The 22,522-nt window shown below is 41.9% G+C and overlaps 1 protein-coding gene across 2 annotated transcripts; it reads left to right on the top strand.

Moving 5' to 3' along the window:
• Window positions 1–917: 917 nt before the first annotated feature.
• On the top strand, window positions 918–22,083 carry LOX (lysyl oxidase). 2 transcript variants are annotated; one of them, XM_077344379.1, is made up of 7 exons: window positions 926–1,995; window positions 3,052–3,160; window positions 9,268–9,405; window positions 11,190–11,346; window positions 15,401–15,496; window positions 15,574–15,689; window positions 18,400–22,083. In XM_077344379.1, the coding sequence occupies exons 1-7, from the start codon at window positions 1,284–1,286 to the stop codon at window positions 18,404–18,406; spliced, it is 1,335 nt and encodes a 444-aa protein (XP_077200494.1). In that variant the 5' UTR covers window positions 926–1,283; the 3' UTR covers window positions 18,407–22,083. The 2 variants fall into 2 exon arrangements, with proteins under 2 accessions (XP_077200495.1, XP_077200494.1); XM_077344380.1 differs by lacking the exon at window positions 18,400–22,083 and having other exon boundaries at window positions 918–1,995; window positions 15,574–15,693.
• The last annotated feature ends 439 nt before the right edge of the window (window positions 22,084–22,522 follow it).

The raw sequence follows: 22,522 nt of genomic DNA, 5'->3' as shown, positions 1-22,522 counted from the left end.
ATTTGTGTGCAAATAGTCTAGATTTGCAATCCTAAATATAGGCATGATGTCAAATTCTATTAAAACTGAAGGCCCCGTTTTCCAAATAAATGTGTTTATATCAAAATACTCTTCTCCTGATCATTCCTTTGAAATGAGTCATTAGCAAGTATATTTCAGCCTGTAACAGACACTTGAAAAATACATGGAGTGTCCGATTTTTAAAATGCCCTCTCAGGAGAGACACGGGTTAATGATTCATTTTAATGGAATGCTGGTATCTCTTTGATTAGAGAAAAGTGAGTGATGGTTTTAGGTCTTTGACTCCCTGTACTTTACATGACGGACACTCTGTCCCATGGGAAAAATCAGTTTTAAATGAGGCTCTTCTGCAGGAGACACGTCTGTCACGAAGTTCTTGTGTGACTCATACAGAGAAAAACAAAACTTGGTATGCCTGAGTTTATTTGAGGAGGATTTGGGCCATAATGAAAAGGGCATCACAGGCAAGCATGGAGCTGTTGCTTCATCCCGCCACAGCCAGCTTTCCCTGCCAGAGATCAAACTGTGGGAGAAGTCTATGGTGAAAATATTTCCCAGAAAACATGTTTCCTCTCTCCCTTACTCTGCTTTCTTCTCTCTGTAGTTGTTCTGATGATCTAATAGCATTTTTGTGTGTGCATATTTTGGCAATGCCCCACCACCTGGCAGCCCTAGTAGTCTGAGGGAAATGAAATGCCTGCATATTAACCCTAGACTGTAAAATGCTTACAGATTTAAGCGCCTCTGCCTGGCCGAGTGTGTATGGAGCTGGCCTGTCTTGTTTGTTTGTCTGGAAGCTCAGGATCAGGTAGAAGAGGCTGTCAGGGGGAGGATGGCAAGGGAAGGGGGCAGATCTGAGGGGGCTGTCGGGCTCGCACGTTTCCAATCGCATTACGTGAACAAACAGCAAAGGAGCCGCCTGCCAAAATGGGCTTGTGTAACTTTGCAAATGTGCCAGAAAGTTTAAAAATCCCTCATCTCCTCCCCCTCCTTCTCTCCCGCCTGCCGCTTCAGTCCAGACACCAGCAAAAGCAAGACAGAGAGAGCGAGTGCTCGCTGCGGCGCCTCCTTTGCTATCTTGACGAAGTACAATACTGGGAGGAAGAAGAAGAAGGAGCGGCGAGGGGGAGGGTGGCCACTGCCTTTTTGGTGCGCCAGTTGCAAGACACGCTCGCTCGCGGGTTTGAGAAAGAGAGGGGGGAACGCTGCGCCGCCGCCGCCGCCGCCTTCTCTAGCCCAAAGGGATACAAGCCGAGGCTGCGATGCATCTCCTCTCCTCGCCGCCGGTTCTCCTGGGGCTCGCCCAGCTGCAAGCATGTCTCTACTGGAGCTGCCTGTGGTGGCTGCCGGCCGGCGGGCAGCCGCAGCGAAACCCACCACCCCCGCCCCCTCCCGCCGTGTGGAGGCAAAGGATTCAGTGGGAGAACAACGGGCAGGTGTACAGCCTCCTCAGCCTGGGCTCCCAGTACCAGCCGGCGCGGCGCAGGCACAGCCAGAGCCAGAGCCAGGGGCCCGCGCAGGGCGGCCACGTGCTGCTCCTCAGGGGCAACGCCACCACCCCGCGCAGGGCGCCAGCCGTCCCCCCAGGCCAGGGCGCCGCCGCCGCCGCCACCGCCACCGCGACCAGGAGGCCGGAGGCGCGGCACTGGTTTCAGGCGGGCTACCAGCACTCCGCGGGCAATAATGGCGGCGGCAGGGGCCACGGGAGGACTGGAGCCGGCGGGAGCGCTCCAAGGGAGCCCCAGGCGCGTCGCCTCGAGAGCGCCCCGTCCAGGGCGGGCAACGGGAGCGGCCCCCCACCGCTGAGCAACCTGCAGCCTCCGCGCCGGGAAGATGGCATGGTGGGCGACGACCCGTACAACCCCTACAAGTACACGGACGACAATCCCTATTACAACCACTACGACACCTATGAACGGTCACGACAGGATGGCCGCTACCGGCCGGGCTACGGCACCGGCTATTTCCAGTACGGTAAGAGCGCTCTCGCAGAAAGGAAAGGCGGACGAGCGACGCCCTTGGCTCGCGCGGATGGAATCTTCTCACGCCCGCGTGCCAATCCCGGCCTCAGCCGCTCGAGCTGCCTGTCTCGGATCAAGAACGGGAGGGGGGGGGGGCTAGCCGCGTGGCAGCTCCCGCCCTCCCCTCTTGATAGGGACCAGGTGATACCCCAGGAATTTCTCAGCCACTTGTTAGCGTCTGATCCCACATCCGCTCCCTCTTGCTTGCAGCCGGTCCAACCTGGGTGCCTTTGCATGAACAACTAGGGTAGTCAATGAAAAAAAAGAATCATCTGCTTTGTTCATTTCTACTAGTCTTAATTCATGTTAAAAAGAAATGTCTTAAAAATAGCCTGAGTAGGAAGACATTGTCAATTCATCGTTTTTTTCCCAGTCATCTCTGTGATCGTTAGCCCCTCCCCTCCTTATGTAGAGGTGGTGGTACCTAAGCTTTGAGGTTTTGGACTGCTAATTCTTAAGCATGGAAATTAGTCAGCAGCAAAGAAGAGCCTCTCTGTACATGCTCAGAGATCCTTTACTTCACTGCCTCCCATGGATTCTGACTGTAAGTGATTCCTAATACAAAGAAAACTAGTGATACAAGAACTTGGACTCCTAATCAGGCTCACTGTTGTTCCTAGGACTTACTCCAAAATATCACAGTTTGCCTAATAGCAATGAAACCTTTTGCTGCAACAGAGTTCCAGTTCCATAAAAAGAGCAAAGCTTCTCTGTATCAAATAGATTCCTGCTATATTGTCCTGGCAAACTGAAGTTCTCTTCAGCTGGCCTCCTTATGGGAGAATGCCTTTAAGTTTTATGACAGAGGGTTAGCAAAATAGGATGCTAGGCAGTAATCTGCTGATCTGCAATATCTTTTCATACTTATTTTGATCTTGAGAAAAAAGACTGGTAACTTAATTTCCTAGTACTGATTCGGGGTCTTACAGAGCTGAACTTGAGCCTTCATGAAACATGTAGTGTCCTGGCCTTGATGTTGCTTTTCTGTGTTTCGTTTGATGAACTGCAGGCCTTCCTGACCTAGTACCGGATCCTTATTACATCCAAGCATCAACTTATGTCCAGAGGACCTCCATGTACAATTTAAGATGTGCTGCTGAAGAGAATTGCCTGGCAAGGTAAGAGGATGCTGTCCCTCCCTTGATACCAATGTAAGATTCCTTATTGACTCTAATGAGAAGGTCTTAGGCCTGAGAATAAGGAAGCAGTAGCATCTACAGGCACAGCATCATTAACTATACAGCACAGATAATGGTGGGTTTGTAAACTTTGCTGGGACTGGGGAGTTTAATGTCAACTGCTTAAAGCAGTGAGGAATTAAATATCTTCCTGCCTTCACAAACCACATTGTTTTTATTATCTGCTGCTGTGAACTAAACAGCCAAATGACACAGCTTTCATGTGCTTAGTGGTTGGGAACTTTTGCCTATACAAGGCCTGTTTTTCATTAATCCAGCATTTGTTAAATTCTTTTAAAACAAGTCTATGTGCTCTGAATGCAATCTAATTTGGAACTGTAAAATGTTTGTTTCTCTTAAAAACACTTGCTATTTTTCTTTTATTCTTGTAATTTCCAGTTTACTGTTTCTTCCCATCATTGGTGTTCAGCTCCTGGGTTGATTGGTAGTAAATCTACTGTTGATACTCAATGCTATTCACTGGGTCAGTAAGCTGTAGTCCTGTGCTCCCTGTCTTTATGCCAGAGTTCTGAATTATGTGGACTAATCTAGGAGCATGTAACCATTGCATCTACCTAGGAGGCTGCTAATACACTGCTAATACACAAGGTTTACATTAGTTTGAGCTAAAATCTGTCACAAATGCAGATGGAACTTCTACATAATTTTCAACACACTTGATCTATCTTATGTGTTCTCCTTGATACCTGCAATATTTCTACATTGTATGGGTGAGAGTAACCTAAAGACAATTTACAACATCATTTGTGACAATGTTCTCAGCCTGTGTATGTGTTATGTCTGTAAAGTTATTTCTGACTTATGAATTAACATTATGAATTAAAATCCTCCAAAATCATCAGCCTTGCTCAGGTCTTTGAACCTGAAGGCTGTGGCTTCCCTTATTGAGTCAATTCATCACATGTTGAGTCTTCCACTTTTCCTGCTGTCTTCAACTTTTTCTAGTATTTTTGTCCTTAGTCTTGTCTGCGACCAAAGTACAATAGCCTAAGTGCTAGGGGGAATTCAGGCTTGGTTTGATCCAGAAGTTTTTAAAAAATGAAGCTTGACGGCATGTCCTAGGTTAGTTGTTACTTTGATAGGACAGTAAGGTAAAAAAATTCTTAGAGGACTTGGATGCAGTGGACAAAGATATTCTACCGCAATGATGTTAAATGTAAAGAACACAAATGTGAGAAGTATGTATTAATGTAAACTTGAAATCATAACATGAGAAATGGAATGATTAAACATTGCAACCCAGGGAGTGAGTAAACTAGTAGACTAGATTAGGACATTTTCAGTCACAAAACTACAAAGTGTTTTACTTTAGAAATGATAAACAGAAGAAATGTAGTTCCTCTAATAGTGAGGCAAGACACAGCATAAGCAATCAGGGGCTATAATGCAAAATCTTATTACATCTGAACATCTACTTATGTCCAGAGGACATCCATGTACAACCTAAGGTGTGCCTATTAAAATAACCATAATTCAAGTTTACACCCAACTATAGATATTGATAAGAAAGAAATTGTTATGCAATTGTCCAAGAATAAATTGATCACACACTTAAATAAGATGTGCTGATAATTGTAGGTGACTGGAATACAAAAGTAGGAAAGAAAACAGAATCAAAGATTGTTGGAAGATTTGGGTTAGGAGCATGAAATGACGGAGGGGAGCGACTCATAGAATTCTGTGAAGACAATGGTTCTCATTGTGAACATATATTTCAGGTAACAGAATAGATGACTGGATATGTGAACATCAGTGGATTACCAATATAGAAATCAAATGGGTTACATAATTGGATGGAGAAGTTCTACTCTCTCTGCTAAAACAAGACCGGTAGCTGATTGTGATACAAACCATCAATTGTTAATATCAAAAATTAGAATAAATCTGAAGAAAAACATCAGAACATTCATAGTGCCAAAATACAATCTAAACATTCCTGAACAATATAAAGAACAGATTTGCATTACTAAGTTCAAGTGAACATGTACCAGAAACTGTGGGTTGAAGCCAGAGATATTATCAAGAAAGTATGCACAAAGGCTATTTCTGTAGCTGAAAGAAATGAAAATATTAGACAGATGACTGATTAAACTCTTAAAATCAGTAAAGCTAGAAGTGAAGCAAAATTAAAGTAACAGAAATAGAATTGGAAATCTAAATGCAGTGTTCCAGCAACTTACACACAGAAATAAAGAGAATGATGATAACCAGTTTAAAGAAATAAAATAGCAAAAAGGAAGAATAAGGGATCAGTTTCACAAGATCTCAGAAATCAAAAGGAAATTTAAACACAGGCATGCTGCCAGATCAGCAAAGAAATACATTAGCTGAACAAGAAAAACTAAAAAAATGTAAACAATACACTGAAAAACTATAGAGAAGAAATGAAAGGATGTCAGAAACCTTCCAAGAAGAATCTTGTGAAGAAGAACCTGTAATTTTATAAAGTGATGTGAACACTGCACTGAAAGCAATTGTGAGAAACAAATCACCTGGAGTAGATGGGATATCAATAGAGATGTTTCTAGCCCCAGAAATGGAGTCAATCAAAATGTTAACAACAATTATGGAAAATATAACAATGGCCTGCAGACTGGAATATTTCATCAACATTTCAGTTCTGAAAAAGGAGATATCCAAGACTGTAGTAACTATTGAAGTAGCTCATTAATTTATCATGTGAGTTAAAGTGATGCTCAAAATCAAGGACAAGAGACTACTGTTAGGGTAGAATATCAAGAAACAGAATGGCTTCTAGTTGGCAACGGTGTAAGAAAAGGATGTATTTTATTTCCTTTTTTCCCAACCTGTATGCAAAACACATCACAAGGAATGCTGGATTACATTTAGATGAAGGTGGAGTGAAACCTGCTGGAAACAATTTTAACAATTGCAGACAGATATGCAGAGAATACCACATTACTGTCAGAAGTGAACACTTGAAATTACTACTAATGAAGATTAAAGCTGAAATGTCAAAGTGGGATTACAGTTGAACATCAAGAATACAAAAGTAATGATTAGTGAGAAATTAATCGTTTAAGGCTGACTAGGAAATAAATTAAATTGTTCAAGATCTTCTATTCCTTGGCTGCATGATCAACCAAAAGGGAGACTGCACTCAAGAAAGGGAAGGGAAGCCATGAAGGAGCTAGTAAAGATTCTGAAGTATAAGGATGTGTCATGACAACCAAGATCAAGATAATTCATAGCAAAGGTGACACAGTGAAGAAGGCTAATGGAAATAAAATTGATTCCTTTGAAATGTGTTGGCAAGACTTTTTATGGATACAGTGGACTGACAAAAAGGCAAATATATTTGTTCCAGATCAAATCAAAGTGCTGTCAGGAATTTGGTAATGTTATCCTGGAATCCTCCCTTTATGGGGAGGTCACAAAAGTAGCCCAGCTGGTGTTCTACCATCTTTGCCAAGTGAGGTTACTAGCACCCTCTCTGTCCCAGGATCACCTTGCCACAATGTTCCATGTGTCAGTCATCTCCAGGGTATAGTTCTGTAACTTGGCCTATGCGGACCTGCCCTTGTTCCTGCTCCAGAAATTACAGCTGGTGCAAAATGCAGCTGCTAAGGTCTTCATGAGGACACCATGGAGGGCCTATGTCCAGCCTGTGTATTAGTTTCCAGTTGAGTATCATATCAGGTTCAAGGTATTGTTTTTGACCTTTAAGGACATATGTGGTCCAGATCCTGTGTACGACCCATTATGCACGGGGGTTTTAGCGCACATTCGGGATGGAATGGCGGCGACTAAAATCACCGATAACACACAGAGCCGGCTGCAACCGGCCGCAGCTTCGGTGCATGCCGCCGAAAAAGCCGCGTCAGTGAAACGCGGAAGAAAGCGCAGCTTCCGGGTGACCGGGGCTCAACCAGAAGCGGCGCCCGGATCACCGCGTGCATAATCGGTTACTCTGGGTTTTGCCGCCGTCGCGCCCCGCCCCGTACATAACCGGTATGTGTCGCGTCTTCCCCCTCCGCATTTTCCATGTGACCCGAAATCGCCGTTTCGGCGGCCGTGCATAATGGGCCTACTTGAGGGACAGTCTAACTCCCTATGCTCCACAAAGATCATTGTGCTCTGCAGTGGCAGATAGATTGGTGGTCCCTGGGCCATGTGTCTGCCTGGCCTCAACCATGGCCAGAGCATTTTCTGCCTGGCCCTGGCCTGGTGGAATAAGCTCTAGGAACAGCTAAAGGCCCTGCATGAGCTGACAGAGTTCCACAGGGCCCATAAGATGGAGCTCTTCTGCCAGGCCTTTGGTTGAGGAAGAAAGAAGATCTGGCCTCTCCATTATATTTCATATTTCCCTGGCATACAGTTGGGTGGGCATGGGGAGGGGGATGCTGGGGCCAGTGTGAGAGGGGGGAGGGGGAGGTTGGGAGGGATTTTTAAATTGTTTTGTTGGTTATACATATGTTGTGATCTGCCATGAGCCAGCTATACTGGGAACAGCAGAATATAAATGTAAACAATAAATAAATTCTCCCTAGAACTACCTTCGTGTAATAATAATTTTGTTTTTATCTGTGATATTTTAATTTTTATCTCTTGCTATTAAATTTTATAGCTCTCAGATATTGTATCACCTAGTTGGGTCAAATTGACTGTCTATCTACCCTAGAAATGCAAATGACTAACCTGAGGCTATCCTACTTTGGTCCCATTATGAGAAGACAAAACTCACTGGAAAAGGCAATAAGGCCAGGAATAGTTAAAGACAACAGAAAAAGAGGAAAATGCATCATGGGATAGATTAACTCGATCAAGGAAGCCTCAGTTTACAATATATAGGCCAGGTTAAGAATTGGAAGTTTTGGAGGTTTTTAATTCAGAGGGCTGCCATAAGTTGGAAGCGACTTGATGGCACTTCAGAGAGAGAAAGAGAGAGAAATGTCACAACATTCCATAAGACTCTCCACTGATGTTTTTAAACAGGATAGAAGCGAGGAATATATTGAAACTTCTGCTGACATAAGCAGAAGTAAATATGGGAAATGGGTGACAGCAGCACACAAGCAAGGCTGGTGTGAAATTTTGATCAGGTAGATGTATTAGAAAAGAAAAAATTGAGGCCTCGCTAAATTTCTTGGCATTTCTAACCAAGGAAAGTTTTCAGGTACTGAATATCTGCTCAATAAACAAAATGCATACCTGGGAAGTATTATTTTCTTATTTTAATTAGTTAAGTCCTACTTTCTATATATTCATCAGGGTGATTATGAATATTAGCACATATTTGAAATTAATTAAGCTGTTTGGTTAAATGTTTTTGCTAAATGCAGGCATTGAGCACAGCTCAAATGAGACTCAAATTCCACAGGCTATTGCTTTGGGTTCAAAAGGTACCCCTGTAGAGGTAAAAGGGACTTCTAGTTGTAAACGGGTGCTATGTCCCTGATCAGTTCCTTCCAGCTGTGGCTCTCTCTGGAATAACATTGCCCCCCTGGGGGGTTTGAAGTAGTCATCATCACCCTCCATCCCCCAATGCCCTTGTTCAGGTAGGGGAGAGTGGTATTTTCCGCCGTGTTGGGTATTTTTATAGTCTTTTAATGGGGGTTTTAATGGTGGATTTTAAGAGTATTGTTACCCGCCACGAACCTGTAGGGAGTGGCGGGAAATAAATCGAATAATAATGATAATAATAATATCTTATGTAGTTGGCTAGGGTCCCTTGATCCTGAGTTTTGGGAGTACAAGAGGTAGTAGCAGGAAGGAAGAGAAGGGAGAGTTCCAGTCTGTAAGCAGAACTATTCATGGTATTTAGGCTAACAAGACATCAGGTAAACATTACTTGATGTCAACCTTGTTTTAACTTGAAACCCATTTGGAAAAGCATGTAGGTGTTTTACTTGCAGTTGTTAAGTAACTAGCTGTTGGCATTCTGGAAAAATACATTCTGGGTATGTTCACAATTAATATTGCTGAGCCATATAAGACCCTTATCATAAGTCAAAGATTGCAATTTCAAATCTATCTAATGAATGCATGTTTTTATATCTTTGCAGTTCAGCTTACAGATCAGATGTCAGAGACTATGATAACAGAGTTCTTCTGAGATTCCCTCAGAGAGTAAAAAATCAAGGCACATCAGATTTCTTACCAAGCCGACCACGATACTCTTGGGAGTGGCACAGCTGTCATCAGTGAGTGAAATGTTCTCGTTATTTATTCTTATGTGGTTTTTCTCTTTTCTACTGTGTGGAAGGAAGCTACGAAACTTGGAATCCATTCCACAAAACATGAGTTTATGATCTTTTCCTAAGAAAGGTTCTAGGAATCATTTCAGATGCAAAATAAGTGGGATTAAAACAATTTTGGCACAGCTGGGCATAAGAAATATAATTATTCAATAATTAGGAATTTCGGTGCACTACATCACTTTTTGTAACATAATGTTGATACCAATCTTGAAAGTGGTCCAGGCCTCTTGTACCGGATGGAAGTTTCTTGCAGTTTTCCAAGTCAAGAAATCTGAATGGAATACAAAGATACAATTTAAACTGATGATGGTTTTTATGATGCAAACACAACAACGCAACAGAAACAAGCTTTCGGTCCTCATTTACTGAGACCACACACTTAGAAAAATATATCCTTTTCTGCTTTAGATCACATGGGGAAACATTTGTGCTAAAGAACTGATTGATTCCATGTTGTATTGTATATGCCATAAATAACAATAGTAGGGATGGTAGCAAGAGAGAAAAGGTAGGGAGCTGTTTGGTTGAAGTTACAATTGACTAACTGTTGCTGTTAAAACAGTGCAGTAATAGAACAATGGCATGTAGAATGTTGCCCAGCAATGAATATAAATATGAACATGTTGTGCTGATTTGCACTGCCTTGGCCCATCAAAGTCTGTGTTTGTCTACTCTGACTGGCAGCAGCTCTCCTGGATCTCACGCAGGTGTTTGCTGGCAGGGGCTCATGGGAATTGTAGTCCATGAACATCTGGGGGACCACAGATTGACTACCCCTGTTTTACATCACCTACTTCCTGCTCCTTCCACTGGAGATGCTGGGAATTGAATGTAGCACCTTCTGCAAGTGCTGTTTCATTGAGATGCCCCTTAATATATAATCTAACAAAGTAACTAGAAAAAAAAATTAGAACATCAGTATAAGGCAGTATAAGGCAAAATCTTAACCATGATTTTGTGAAACCCTGGGGTTTCTTGATGGCCCTGCAAAGGTGTCCTGAATGGGTGGGAATTAATTTTGTGTATATATATTTTAAAATTTGTTAAAAATTTATATGGTCATGTTGACCCCCCCAATGGCTAATTATAGGCCTGGAGGGGGCAGAAAGGGGAGGGGCCTCGGGTGGGTGTTTATACAGCTATGCTTCCCAACCATATTCTGTATGATCATAACACTTATGGGGTTTCTCTAAGCCTGAAGTAGTTCAGGGCTTTCTCAATGGTAAAAATTTGAGAATATGGTAACAAAATGGGAGTTAAGGAGAAGATTCAAATAAATTAGCATGATAACTGGGCCTGTTAATTAAAAAACCTCTTGAGAGATAGAATGTCTTTGGACTTTACAGTATGCTATGAAAGCATTGTCTGTGAGATGAATAGTTCCTATGGGTAGCAACTGGAGGTTGCACTACTCATACATATAGTACTTTGGTACTTCCTACTTTCAATATAATTAATTGGCGCATTGCTTTCTCTTTAGAAAAAAAAACCTGGTGCATATCTTTAATTTGTTTGAAGCTTTATTTTTATATAGTGTCTGAATGCAGAGAATGTAATCTATAGAGAATGTAGTCATTGGAGCACAAAATATTAACCCATTAAATTTTAAACAGTTCATAAAGATGTTCTTTCTAAATAATTGCGGCCTAGCATGAAATTATGATTGTTGGTGTTAACATGGGGGCAAGGGGGCAAATCTGTCTACTAATTTGCCTGTGGTTTGACAGGCATTACCACAGTATGGATGAGTTCAGCCATTATGATTTGCTTGAAGCAAGCTCACATAGGAGAGTAGCTGAAGGACACAAAGCAAGTTTTTGTCTTGAAGATACTTCTTGTGATTATGGATACTATAGACGATACGCATGTACAGCACATACACAGGTAAGACACAGTTAATGAAAACAGTAGCTCCTCTTTGGTATCAGAATACAAGCCAATTTTAGTCACTCTTAACTGACTATAGCACTTGAGCATAGTGTAAGAATACTACAGGGTCACCTTTATCACTTACTTGCATCTTCCTTTTAGGTGAAGCAGTGTTTTAGAGGAGGGTAGTCAGGGATGCAGTTAATAGAAACTAATGCTTGGGACATCGTTGGGATTGGTGTGTCCATCTGGGGTTTTGGCTGATAGTATAAATTAGGGCAAGAGCCTCTCGTGGCGCAGAGTGGTAAGGCAGCAGACATGCAGTCTGAAAGCTCTGCCCATGAGGCTGGGAGTTCAATCCCAGCAGCCGGCTCAAGGTTGACTCAGCCTTCCATCCTTCCGAGGTTGGTAAAATGAGTACCCAGCTTGCTGGGGGGTAAACGGTCATGACTGGGGAAGGCACTGGCAAACCACCCCGTATTGAGTCTGCCATGGAAATGCTAGAGGGCGTCACCCCAAGGGTCAGACATGCTTGCACAGGGGATACCTTTACCTTATAAATTAGGGCAGTAGTAGGGAGGCTAGCTCAGTCTTGTCAGATATGGGTAGTTAAATGGTTAGTTCTTGGATGGGAGACCTGGTATGGAGATAGGCAATGGCAAACCACCTCTGTTTATATCTTGCTTTGAAAACTACAGGGTCACCATAAAGGGTCACCATAAAGTCAGCTGCATTTCCAGTGCAGGAAAACACGGGAGGCTGGGATGTCTAAAAGCAACTTCTTCTGTGAAGCTCTGCAAGTCAAACCAGACATCAGTCATTGTGTGGCATTTTGGGGTTAGATATTTATCTGTTAATTATTTAAACTAATTGTTTATCGCCTTATCTGCTTAGATTGAGGTGGGAAACAAAGGAATGAGAACAAACACAGTTTATTTTTTAGTGTGGGATATGATCTGGGAGATGGAAGAAATTCACACTCTGCTGTAGACAGTTGCTAGGTGATCCTGGGAAAATCACATACTCTCAGCCTAACCTGTCTTTCAGGGTTGTTGTTAGGATAAAATGGAGAAGAGAACTATGTAAGCCACTTTGAGTTCCCACTGGGAGAAAGGCAGGATAAATTAAGCAAATAATAAAATATATAAACATAATGTAACACTCCATAAAGATAGTAGCACACAAAATAAATAACAGTGCCCTTAACATTTCTTAAGGAGTGGTTGTGGCAAATTTCACTGATTCCTCCCTCTCACTTCAGCTAACGTAGACCCCAGAAATCTTATTCTGGGGAGTTATTGGACCTTTAGAAATAACATAAGGGGGGGTGGAGTGGGAGACAGAAGAGTAAAATTGCCTCCCTCTCTTAAGAAGACTCCAGATAAGGATCCAGGCCACCACTTTCTCACTTCCATTAAATTGAGTAGTACTAGATTATGATTAGACAAAAATGGTGTATAACAGTCATGAAATTCACTGCCACAAAATCTGGTGAAAGTCACTAGGTGAGATGTCTTTAAAAGGGAACTATACAAATCCATGTAAAACCATCATTCAATGGCTATTAGCAGTGTATCTCTGTGTTCTAGTTTTTAACATTGGGGAGAAAGCAGAAGGCAGAAGCTTTCAGTTCATTATTATGGGGTTCCTAGGTGAATCTAGTTAACCACCTTAAGAAATGGGATATAGGATCATAGAATCATAGTTAGAAGGGGCCATACAGGTCATCTAGTCCAACCCCCTGTTCAATGCAGGATCAGCCTAAAGCATCCAGAAAGCATCCAACTGCTGTTTGAAGCCTGCTAATGAGGGGGAGCTCACCACCTTCCTAGGCAATCCATTTCACTGCTGAACTACTCTGATTGTGATTATTCTTTTCCTGATATGTAGACAATTTTGTTCTACATGTAGTTTACACTCATCAATGCATGTCCTATCCTCTGCTGCCAACAGGAGACTTTTCCTGCCCTCTTATAAATGACAACCTTTCAAATACTTAAAGACAACAATTATGTCCCCACTGATGAACTACATTTCATTTGATCAACAAGAGCTCTTTTATTTTTTATGGTTCTGCAGTTGGGAATATTATAATCTGTATGAAATATCTACTGGAAGAATCTTGCAATTCATAAACAACTGTAGTAGTTGAACCATTTTTATCTAGTCACTGCTGCTGCAAACATGTGAATTGCAGGAACATGCAATTATACTAGTTCTACCATGGGGAAAGGAAACTAATTTTTTTCTCTGGAATATATGCAGTTCTGACACAATTCTAATGAAAATCCTTGCTGAAACCTACTCAAAAGCATGTATTAATATTATTTACAGGTGTAGATCACAAGAATTATTCATAGCATGTGTAATATGCACTATTCACCTCCTTGCTCAAGTTTTTGATCCAATTTGGATTTTCAGCTTTGTATGATTAGACATAGATATTGACATGCCCTCAACCCTTGTATCCTGAGCTGAAGTTTTGAAGAGAATTTATTTCACCCAGCTGTTTTTCAAATCTGTTAGAAGTAGCAAGCCAACTGCAATACAGAGTTATTGACCATCTCTATACTGAATACGTTCCCTAGGATCACAGTAATCACAAAGGAAACATTATGTGTAAGAGGTCATTGGCAGCTGTGAAATGAAAGCCCTGGGACATATGGCCCATTCCTTCTACAAACAAGTTAGCCATCAGGCATTATAGTGTCTAGTGCTACTTTGAATTCCATTAGAATTCCTGTGGTTACATACATTGCTTCAAACTCTGTGCTCGTATGAAACATTTTTCTGAGCAACCAAAGACTACATCCATAGTCCAGACCAAAAAGAAATGTATGCAGCTTGCCAGTTCTCAATATACCCATGACCTTCCTCTCCACAGCAAGTACTTAACTCCTGCCAAGTGACACACAATCTGTGGCCAAACATTGTACTTTTCATAGGGGAAGTCAGACTCCACTTGGATTGATTTCAGAGAGGAGAAAGAAACCTGGACCTCACTTATTACATAGAATTTAAAGGCCTGAGAGTTCATAGCTTAAATTGAGCTGTTATTCAGGACAATCATCGGTTTTGTAAAGTTACTATAGAACCCTCTTTTAATCTACGAAAATAACAGTGGAGAAACAGAATGAGCCAGATGTAACTTCTTTGTTTTCTAAATTACTCCAGTGTAGCCAACATTAATGGTTGCCTTGTTTTGACACAGTGAAGTAATGATTCGGAAAAGGAAGAATAGATTCTTGGAGTGTTCACAAAGCAAAACATCTGTAATGATAATGACATTCATATTAGAGGATGAGATCATCTATCCTCAAAAAATGAAGTGGAAATAGGTTTCATAAAATGCCTGAAACACCACTTAAGAATAAAATAAAAGTTTCATTATCTACCAGTCACTGGGATTGTGGGGGTGGGGGCGGTGGTTACCAATTAATCAGATATGTCAAGCTTCCTACTTTGCCCTACGTGGAGAAATCTAGTGACCAAACTCCCATCCCAGTCAGAATGTCATAGTGACAGCCCCCACATCTGGTGAAATCTTTCCCTGAGCTATCTTACATAACAGACAAAAAGCAAGCCAGCCGCCTGGGAACTTGCTGGCTTCTGCCACTTGGAAGCAGACTGATGGAAAAGGAGGCACCCAAGGATGACAGCTGGCAGTGCAGCTAAGAGAAGTGGCCAGTGGCATCACCCTGGCTGACTGGAGAGGTGGGTGGGATATCTATGTGCCCAAAGATGCAACAACATGGTGGCCGAGGGGGAGAAACTTGCCTTCTGGGCCATGTTGGTTAGCTGAGCATTTTGGATAATCAAGTGTTAGATAGCAAAGCTTTCACTGTATTTGTCAGGGAAAACAATCAGCTCTGATATTCAATACTTTGAAAAATAAGATTTCCCAAAGTACAGCATGATGTTTCCATAAAGATTTTTCTTTCCTCATACTGTAAAACCATATTTTAAGAAGAAACTAACTTTGTAAATCAATTTGTTGCATTTGTGACTTCAGGTATACTAATGATGGTTGGAGTAAAAATAAAGTAGTCTACTATCTGTCCAATTCTAGGGATTGAGTCCTGGCTGTTACGACACCTACAATGCTGACATAGACTGTCAGTGGATTGATATTACAGATGTAAAGCCTGGAAATTACATATTAAAGGTATCCAATTTTATTAAACCACATTTTTACAATGATATATACAAATTTAAAGTACAAAGTATACTTTCCCCCTCCAGGTTAGTGTAAACCCAAGCTATCTGGTACCAGAATCGGACTACTCCAACAATGTAGTACGTTGTGATATCCGTTATACCGGCCACCATGCATATGCCTCTGGCTGCACAATTTCACCGTAAGTCTTTGCTCTTTTCCTTTAGGAAGTAGTGTGTGCTGTCATGTCAGGATTAGGGAGTGTTATATTGTGTGTTCCCTTGATACTTTTGCTATTTCCCTTGGCTTCAGAATTTCTGTGCTTTCAGATTAGAATGTCCAATTAAATGAAGTCCTTTTGATTTTTTTAATTAAAATATAATTGTATGGCCTGGAATGAATCCAACATATTGTGGATGTTAATTTTCTTTCCCAGTAAAAGACAGCACAGTTTTATTTTTGAAACCTTGTTTTGAGAACTGAAAAAAGGCATTTGTACATTCTTACTGCTGCCTAGACTCAGCGAGATTTAGCTGTTATTCCTGGCTGTAATCTTTCTTATCTCCAGAATCTGTTACTCACAAAGCTATCAAGAGAATCTCTATGGGATTATCCAAAGGGAGGACTGGGTGGTCACCAGAGCTGTGCATTCTCTCCTACCATGATGCTTTGATGAGAGAAGAGCCAGTTGGAGCAAAGGAGGCGCTACCACACTTCTCAGCAGTCAAAATGGGCAACACATCCTTAAAGATCTCAGCAGATTCAGGCCAACAGGGAGATGGGGGCCATTGTTTTATTTTATTTATTTATATTTATTTATATTTATATTTTTATACCGCCCTTCCCTATGACTCTGGCCGGTTTACATAAAACATTTTTGAACATTCACATAGAACACTATCAAAATCAATATCAAAAATCAATATAACAATATAACAATAACAACAAAATATCAACTGGAACAATTAGAATGGCACTTCAACAATAACTTGACAATCCCTCAGTCGGTTCGTTCCCTCAGTCTGGGGGGGCACCTGTAGGTGTTACGGCTCAGTCGGCCCCACCAAATGCCTGGTGGAAGAGCTCCTTTTTGCAGGCCCTGCGGAATTGTGGAAGTTCCAGCAGGGCCCTGATCTCTTCGGGGAGCTCATTCCACCAGGTGGGGGCCAGGACCGAGAAGGCTCTGGACCTTGTTGAGGCCCAACGTGCCTCTTTAGGGCCAGGGATCCGTAGCCAGTTGGAGGTGGCGGAGCGTAGAGCTCTTCTGGGGGTATAGGCAGGGAGGCGGTCTCTCAGATACACTGGGCCCAGATCTGACCCTGCCAGTAGCACCCTCCATGTCTGCCTCACCCAATCCAGCAGTGATGCTGCAGCTTCTGTCCACCCAGCAGCAACAACTTGCACTCAGCCAGGCTGGCCTCCTAACCCCCCACAAATTTGGGTGGAGTTGGGCAGTACAGTTGCCCACCAATGGAGGCTTATGTTTGGCTGCCTTCTTTGCTGGGCAGGCAGTTCAGAATTGGCACCTGCTCAGCAAGATACTTTCTGGTGGTCATTATGGCCACTCCACCTGATTATGTTTTTATTTTTACACAAGACACTGTAGGACTTGTGTATGTAAAATCAGTTCAGCCTGTCTTCCACTATGTGTGCTCTCAGTTCACATATGAATTGACCACCACTCATAATATAGATTAGTGGTCCCCAACCACCGGGCCGCGGCCTGGTGCCAGACCGCGAAGGCCCTGGCACCGGGCCGCAGCTCCCTCTCCCCGCCCCCACCCCCGCAGTAAAAAACTTCCCAGGCCGCAAGCTTGCAGCTCAGCAAGCTTCTTACTGTGGGAGGGGGGGAGAGGGAAGCAGGGCCACACATGGCGCATGCGCGGCTGGGCAATCGCCCTCCTTGCTGCTGCCGGTCCCCAGCCTGAAAAAGGTTGGGGACCACTGATATAGATTATATCTATTTGTGTGCTGCTGTTTAATTTTTGTATGTATGTGAATGTGTTAAAAGACAGGACAGGAGACTGGATAAATGGAAAAGTTAAACTGCTGTTGTGAACAACAGCTTAGTGAGAAGTGTTCTGCAACGCTCGTGGTATATGTACAGAAACTGATACATGTACAATCAGAACAGCTTTGCAAGCAGTTCATGAAAATTAGTTCACAGAACTATTTACTTCTTGCTCCTGTCCCAAGTTATTTGAATGGATCATTTTTGAATTTTTGTGGAATCAGATGGGAGAGGAAAAAGAAGGTGGTTTTGTCATCTTCTGCACCGCAGAGCACCAAGTGGCATGGCTATATATTATTCTACATGAATCCCATGACCCCAGGAATGAATTTTACTGAGGCTCAAATTTGAAAATGCCCGCGAGGGGAGAAGCTGCGCAAATTGAGCATCCTTGCACAGTCCTAGTGAGGTCCTTGTGATGGATAATAACCTGAATGGAAATTACAATGGAACGTATTTATTGCAGTGGAAACAACTTTAGTGGTTCTAAGATTGTATTTTAATAGGATGAGCCATATCTTCAATTCACGGTTGCCCTAATCCCAACAAGTCCTGCCATTGTACTCTTGCTGCAGTTGCCTGGAGTAATTTCTAAACCTTGAGTGAAGCCCAAGGCTAGAGGATGCAAAGGGTTTGAATCTCTTGCTACTGGATATTTCCAGCCACAGCAGTTATCTGTATGATGGCCAGTAGCAACTGGCCATGGTAATCTTATGTTCAAACATATAGCGAGAATTTTGTTACAGGTGAAATGTCTGTGGGAGTGGAGGTTAACATTTTTAGCAAAGGAACTTGCATAACTTGCTAATAATACTGTTGAAATTTTAGAATTAATCATTTACTTATTTGGAACTTAGGATCCAATATCTGCTGTTCATACTAATTAATTTTTCTTTACCAGATACTAAGATGAAAGAAAATGTACACACCATGACCGGACATTTTGAGAGGAAGTTATTTCATAAACTGAAACAGGATGTAAAAACTTTTGAAAACTGAAGAAAAAAATGACCAGATATATGCAAAGAATTTTAATGCAACTTTAACGCATTAAGACCTTCTTGAAAATGAATTTTTGCTTCGTTCATGCATTCAACTTTTGCAAAGTGTGAATTAGTGTTCTATACATGTTTCCAAATTCTATAGGAAAGGTGTTCACAGAAATACCTTACTTAGACTACTGGAAATCTGTGATTGAATTTACAAAATAATTTATAAGGTGCTCAGGTAGTCTGGGATACCAAGAGCACGTTTGTGCATGCTCATGCAAATAATATAATTTGATTTAAATGATACCTTTCCTCCACACTGAATCACACTGAATCACATATCACAATTATTTTTTATATTGCCCTCCATTTTACCAAGCAACAGAAGAACTGAGGAGCTACTGGCTAAAACTTCTTGGGAGTTGTGGGAGTCATTTCAGTTCTTTAGATCAGACTTATTATGGAGAAGGCTTCCATCATTGCAAAACTAGCTTCACACCTTTTCTGCCTAAGACAGAAAGGCATTGTTCACTTTTCAAGAACTCTTAATATTTAATGGAGCAATGCCTGTGCACTAATTAGCTACACTTTACATATGAAACATGTTTACATTTTAAACGTATTAGCAAGTGAACCATTTTGTAAACCAAAAGCATACTGAGATTTTGACATGAACCACTTACTTCTGAAAGTTTCAAACACTAAGCAGCCCTTTCCCAATGCACACAGTTGTATTTGCACATTTTTTCTTACTTGGTCTCTGTGGACAAAGCTTTCAAACCAGGTATCTTGAAACTACTTCACAGGAATAGGTAGCCTACATCAGTATTTTCCAACCTGGGGGATATCAGCCCATAGTAGGATGCAAACCCTGTGAGAGTGAATGTTGGGTTTTTGCCCATGTATTCATTTGTGCATGCTCTTTCTTTAAAAGTGGGTTACCGTACCAAAGAGGTTGGAAACCACTGATATAATTTAAAACGATCCATGTTCAGTTAAAAAAAAAAGAAAGTAAATGTAGGAAATAGTTTAGTGTAGATTCTCCATGAACCTGAAAATGCTGTAGTTTAAACTGTATGTTGAATTAAGATTTCAGAAAAAGTAGAAGTGTTACAAGAATTACAAGTGTTACTACATCCTTGAGTAGGCTGCCTATAACTGACATGGAATGCATTGGAGGTTCAAGAGCCAGTCTTGAATGTTTAGAAATATTACAACCCCTAATCGTTGCTATTGGTAGGTGATTTATTCTCACTATGAATAAAAACCTAACCATGAGGATTTTTATTTTAAAACTGTGAAATATTTTTACAGAGGGAACCTCCCCCTACGTGGCTTAGGTTATACAGAAATGGGACCTGAATGCACTCATTAACTATGCTTGAGTAGTTGTCTGACTTTTAAGGCCTGGATTTTGACTACATTCAATCCGGTACAGTATATACGAAGTGGTGTGCTTAGTTTGGAGCTTACAAGTTAATTTGTACCACTTCAATAGTTTAGAAGTGACTGAATAGTTCGAGCAGAGTTGCCTGAAACTCAACCCCTCCAAGACGGAGGTCCTGTGGCTGGGAGGCAGAGGGCAGGACCAGGCAGCGTGCTTACCCACCCTGGCAGGAGTGCAACTTACTATCACGTCCCAGGCCAGGAATTTGGGGGTGACCATCGATATCTCCCTGTCTATGGAGGCTCGGGTCAAGAGAGTAGCGGGTCAGGCGTTTTTCTATCTTCGCCAGGCCCGACTACTAGCACCCTACCTGTCCCCTGACCACTTGGCTACAGTGATCCATGCGACAGTCACCTCCAGAATAGAATTCTGTAACTCGCTCTACGCCGGCCTACCCTTGTATCTGATCCGGAAACTCCAGCTAGTGCAAAACGCAGCTGCTCGGGTCCTCACTGGTACACCTTGGAGAGCCCATATCCAGCCTGTGCTGAGGCAGCTGCATTGGTTGCCAATTGCTGCCCGGATCAGGTTCAAGGTTCTGCTTTTGACCTTTAAGGCTATACGCGGGTTGGGACCCACATACCTGAGGGACCGCCTACCGCCCTATATCCCCCGCAGGGCTTTACGCTCAGCGGGGGAGAATCTCCTGATTGTTCCTGGCCCTAGAGAAGTGCACCTGGCCTCGACCAGGGCCAGGGCCTTTTCGGTCCTGGCCCCTACCTGGTGGAATGAGCTCCTGGATGAGCTGCGGGCCCTGCAGGATTTACCAGCTTTCCGCAGGGCCTACAAAACGAAGCTCTTCCGCCAGGTTTTTGGTTGAGGCCGGGGTCAGTGAATGAGTGCCAGCATTCCCCCCCCCACCAGACCTACAGACCTAGTAAGTTAGATCTCCTCCCCACCCTCCCTGCCAGATAGCAGGGGTGGGAATAATGAGAGCTTCCGCCATGTTGGGATTGTTTTAAGGTATTTTAATGGGTATTTTAATGGGGATAGGACTATTGTGATCCGCCATGAGCCTATGGGGAATGGCGGGAAATAAATCTAATTAATATAATAATAATAATAGAACAATGCATACTTTTAGCTTGAATGCTGGGTGGCCAAATATGCTTGAGGCTATACTGTGTGGCCTTCTGTACATAACCATCTACAAGTAACCACATACTACCTGGCTTGTTTAGTTGCAGGCCACTTTAACAAAATGCTTTAGCAGTACATCAGGAAAAAATGTGGCTGGTATTGGGTAGCCAGTAACTACTGAGAGCAACATGGGCACAGGTCAAGGGCAAGTCATACAAAGGCAGGTCAAAGGTTGACCTGTCTGATAGTTTTGAGTGACACAGGATCACTATGCAGATGTCTCATTCCAGAATATTTCCTTTATAAAAATATTAATTTCATATGTCAAAGGCAGGGTTTATGCTGATACTTATGTGAACAAGGAATCATATGCTACAGTTGGACTCTGGCATTAGCTAAGGTTAGTCTAAATTATTTATGCCAATTCATTGTAATTTGAAGATTCTGTTGTGGGTCTAGGGATGTATAAGTTACCAGTGACATATCAAATATTGTTAAGGTGACAGGCATTTTAACTATTCTTGGCTGCTCCATAATTTTTAGCACAGAAAGCTTTACTATTTCAAGCATTTCATAGACCATGATAAATTGTAAGGGATTTCTAATAAGTAACAGATACATGAACATTTTTCAGTTAGGAATTTTGTACCACCTTATGGGTTTGGACAGAAGGAACCTAAAGAATACTCAGTTCATTGGAAGTGGTATATCCTGTGCCTTGCAAGATAAAATACATTGTTTTCACATTACAGATATTTGAAGGTGCTTACATATTGTAACTTGAACTGAAATAAAATAGCTTGCTGTCAGGAAATCTGTAAGCAACAAGCAACATGTGTTACAAGTTCAATGAAATGCCACTTTATATTCTTGAAGGAATTTTCAGTATTTACTTCAGTTTTTTTAAATCTTAACTCTAAAACTTATGCATCTTTCCCTGAAAAATTATTTATAATTATTCATGCATTAGCTTTGTATTCTAATTGCATTTCCATATTCTTGTGCTACATTCTTGTATCATGGTGGAAAATTTGTGAAGATGACCTGAATAAAAAGTTTCAAATGCTTATTGTGGGTCTTTTCAAGCTGTCACCAAAACTTATTCATTCCTGCATTCTCTCATTGGTTATTTCTTAGAAATAATGTTTGGTTGGCTGTATGGCCAATATAACTTACTGAGAATCCTATCTTCAGGAGCACAACAAATTAAATTTAACAGGGGAGTAGAAGTGGGTGTGAACCTGAAAAATTTAGGTTTGTGGGGATTTGCAGGCTGGAGGGTGTCATGAACCTTGAGCCCTGAACTTACACCAGTTCGGTTTGTTGGGTTCGTTATGTGGTAGGGCTGTCTCCTGGTGTGCTAGAGATATGAAATTCACTATGAAATTTGTGTCACACTTGTTACTTTCCAGATTGGAATGTAGCTGATCAAATGAAGGAGTTAATAGGCCAAAGTAAAGGATACTTTAAAATTTATCCACCTGTTGTGAAGCTAACTGCTGCCTTAA

The sequence above is a fragment of the Paroedura picta genome, chromosome 7 (assembly GCF_049243985.1).
Source record: "Paroedura picta isolate Pp20150507F chromosome 7, Ppicta_v3.0, whole genome shotgun sequence".
NCBI classification, from domain to species: Eukaryota; Metazoa; Chordata; class Lepidosauria; order Squamata; family Gekkonidae; genus Paroedura; species Paroedura picta.
The sequence above is the reverse complement of the archived record's forward strand: the minus strand, read 5'-3'. Positions and strand labels throughout refer to the sequence as shown.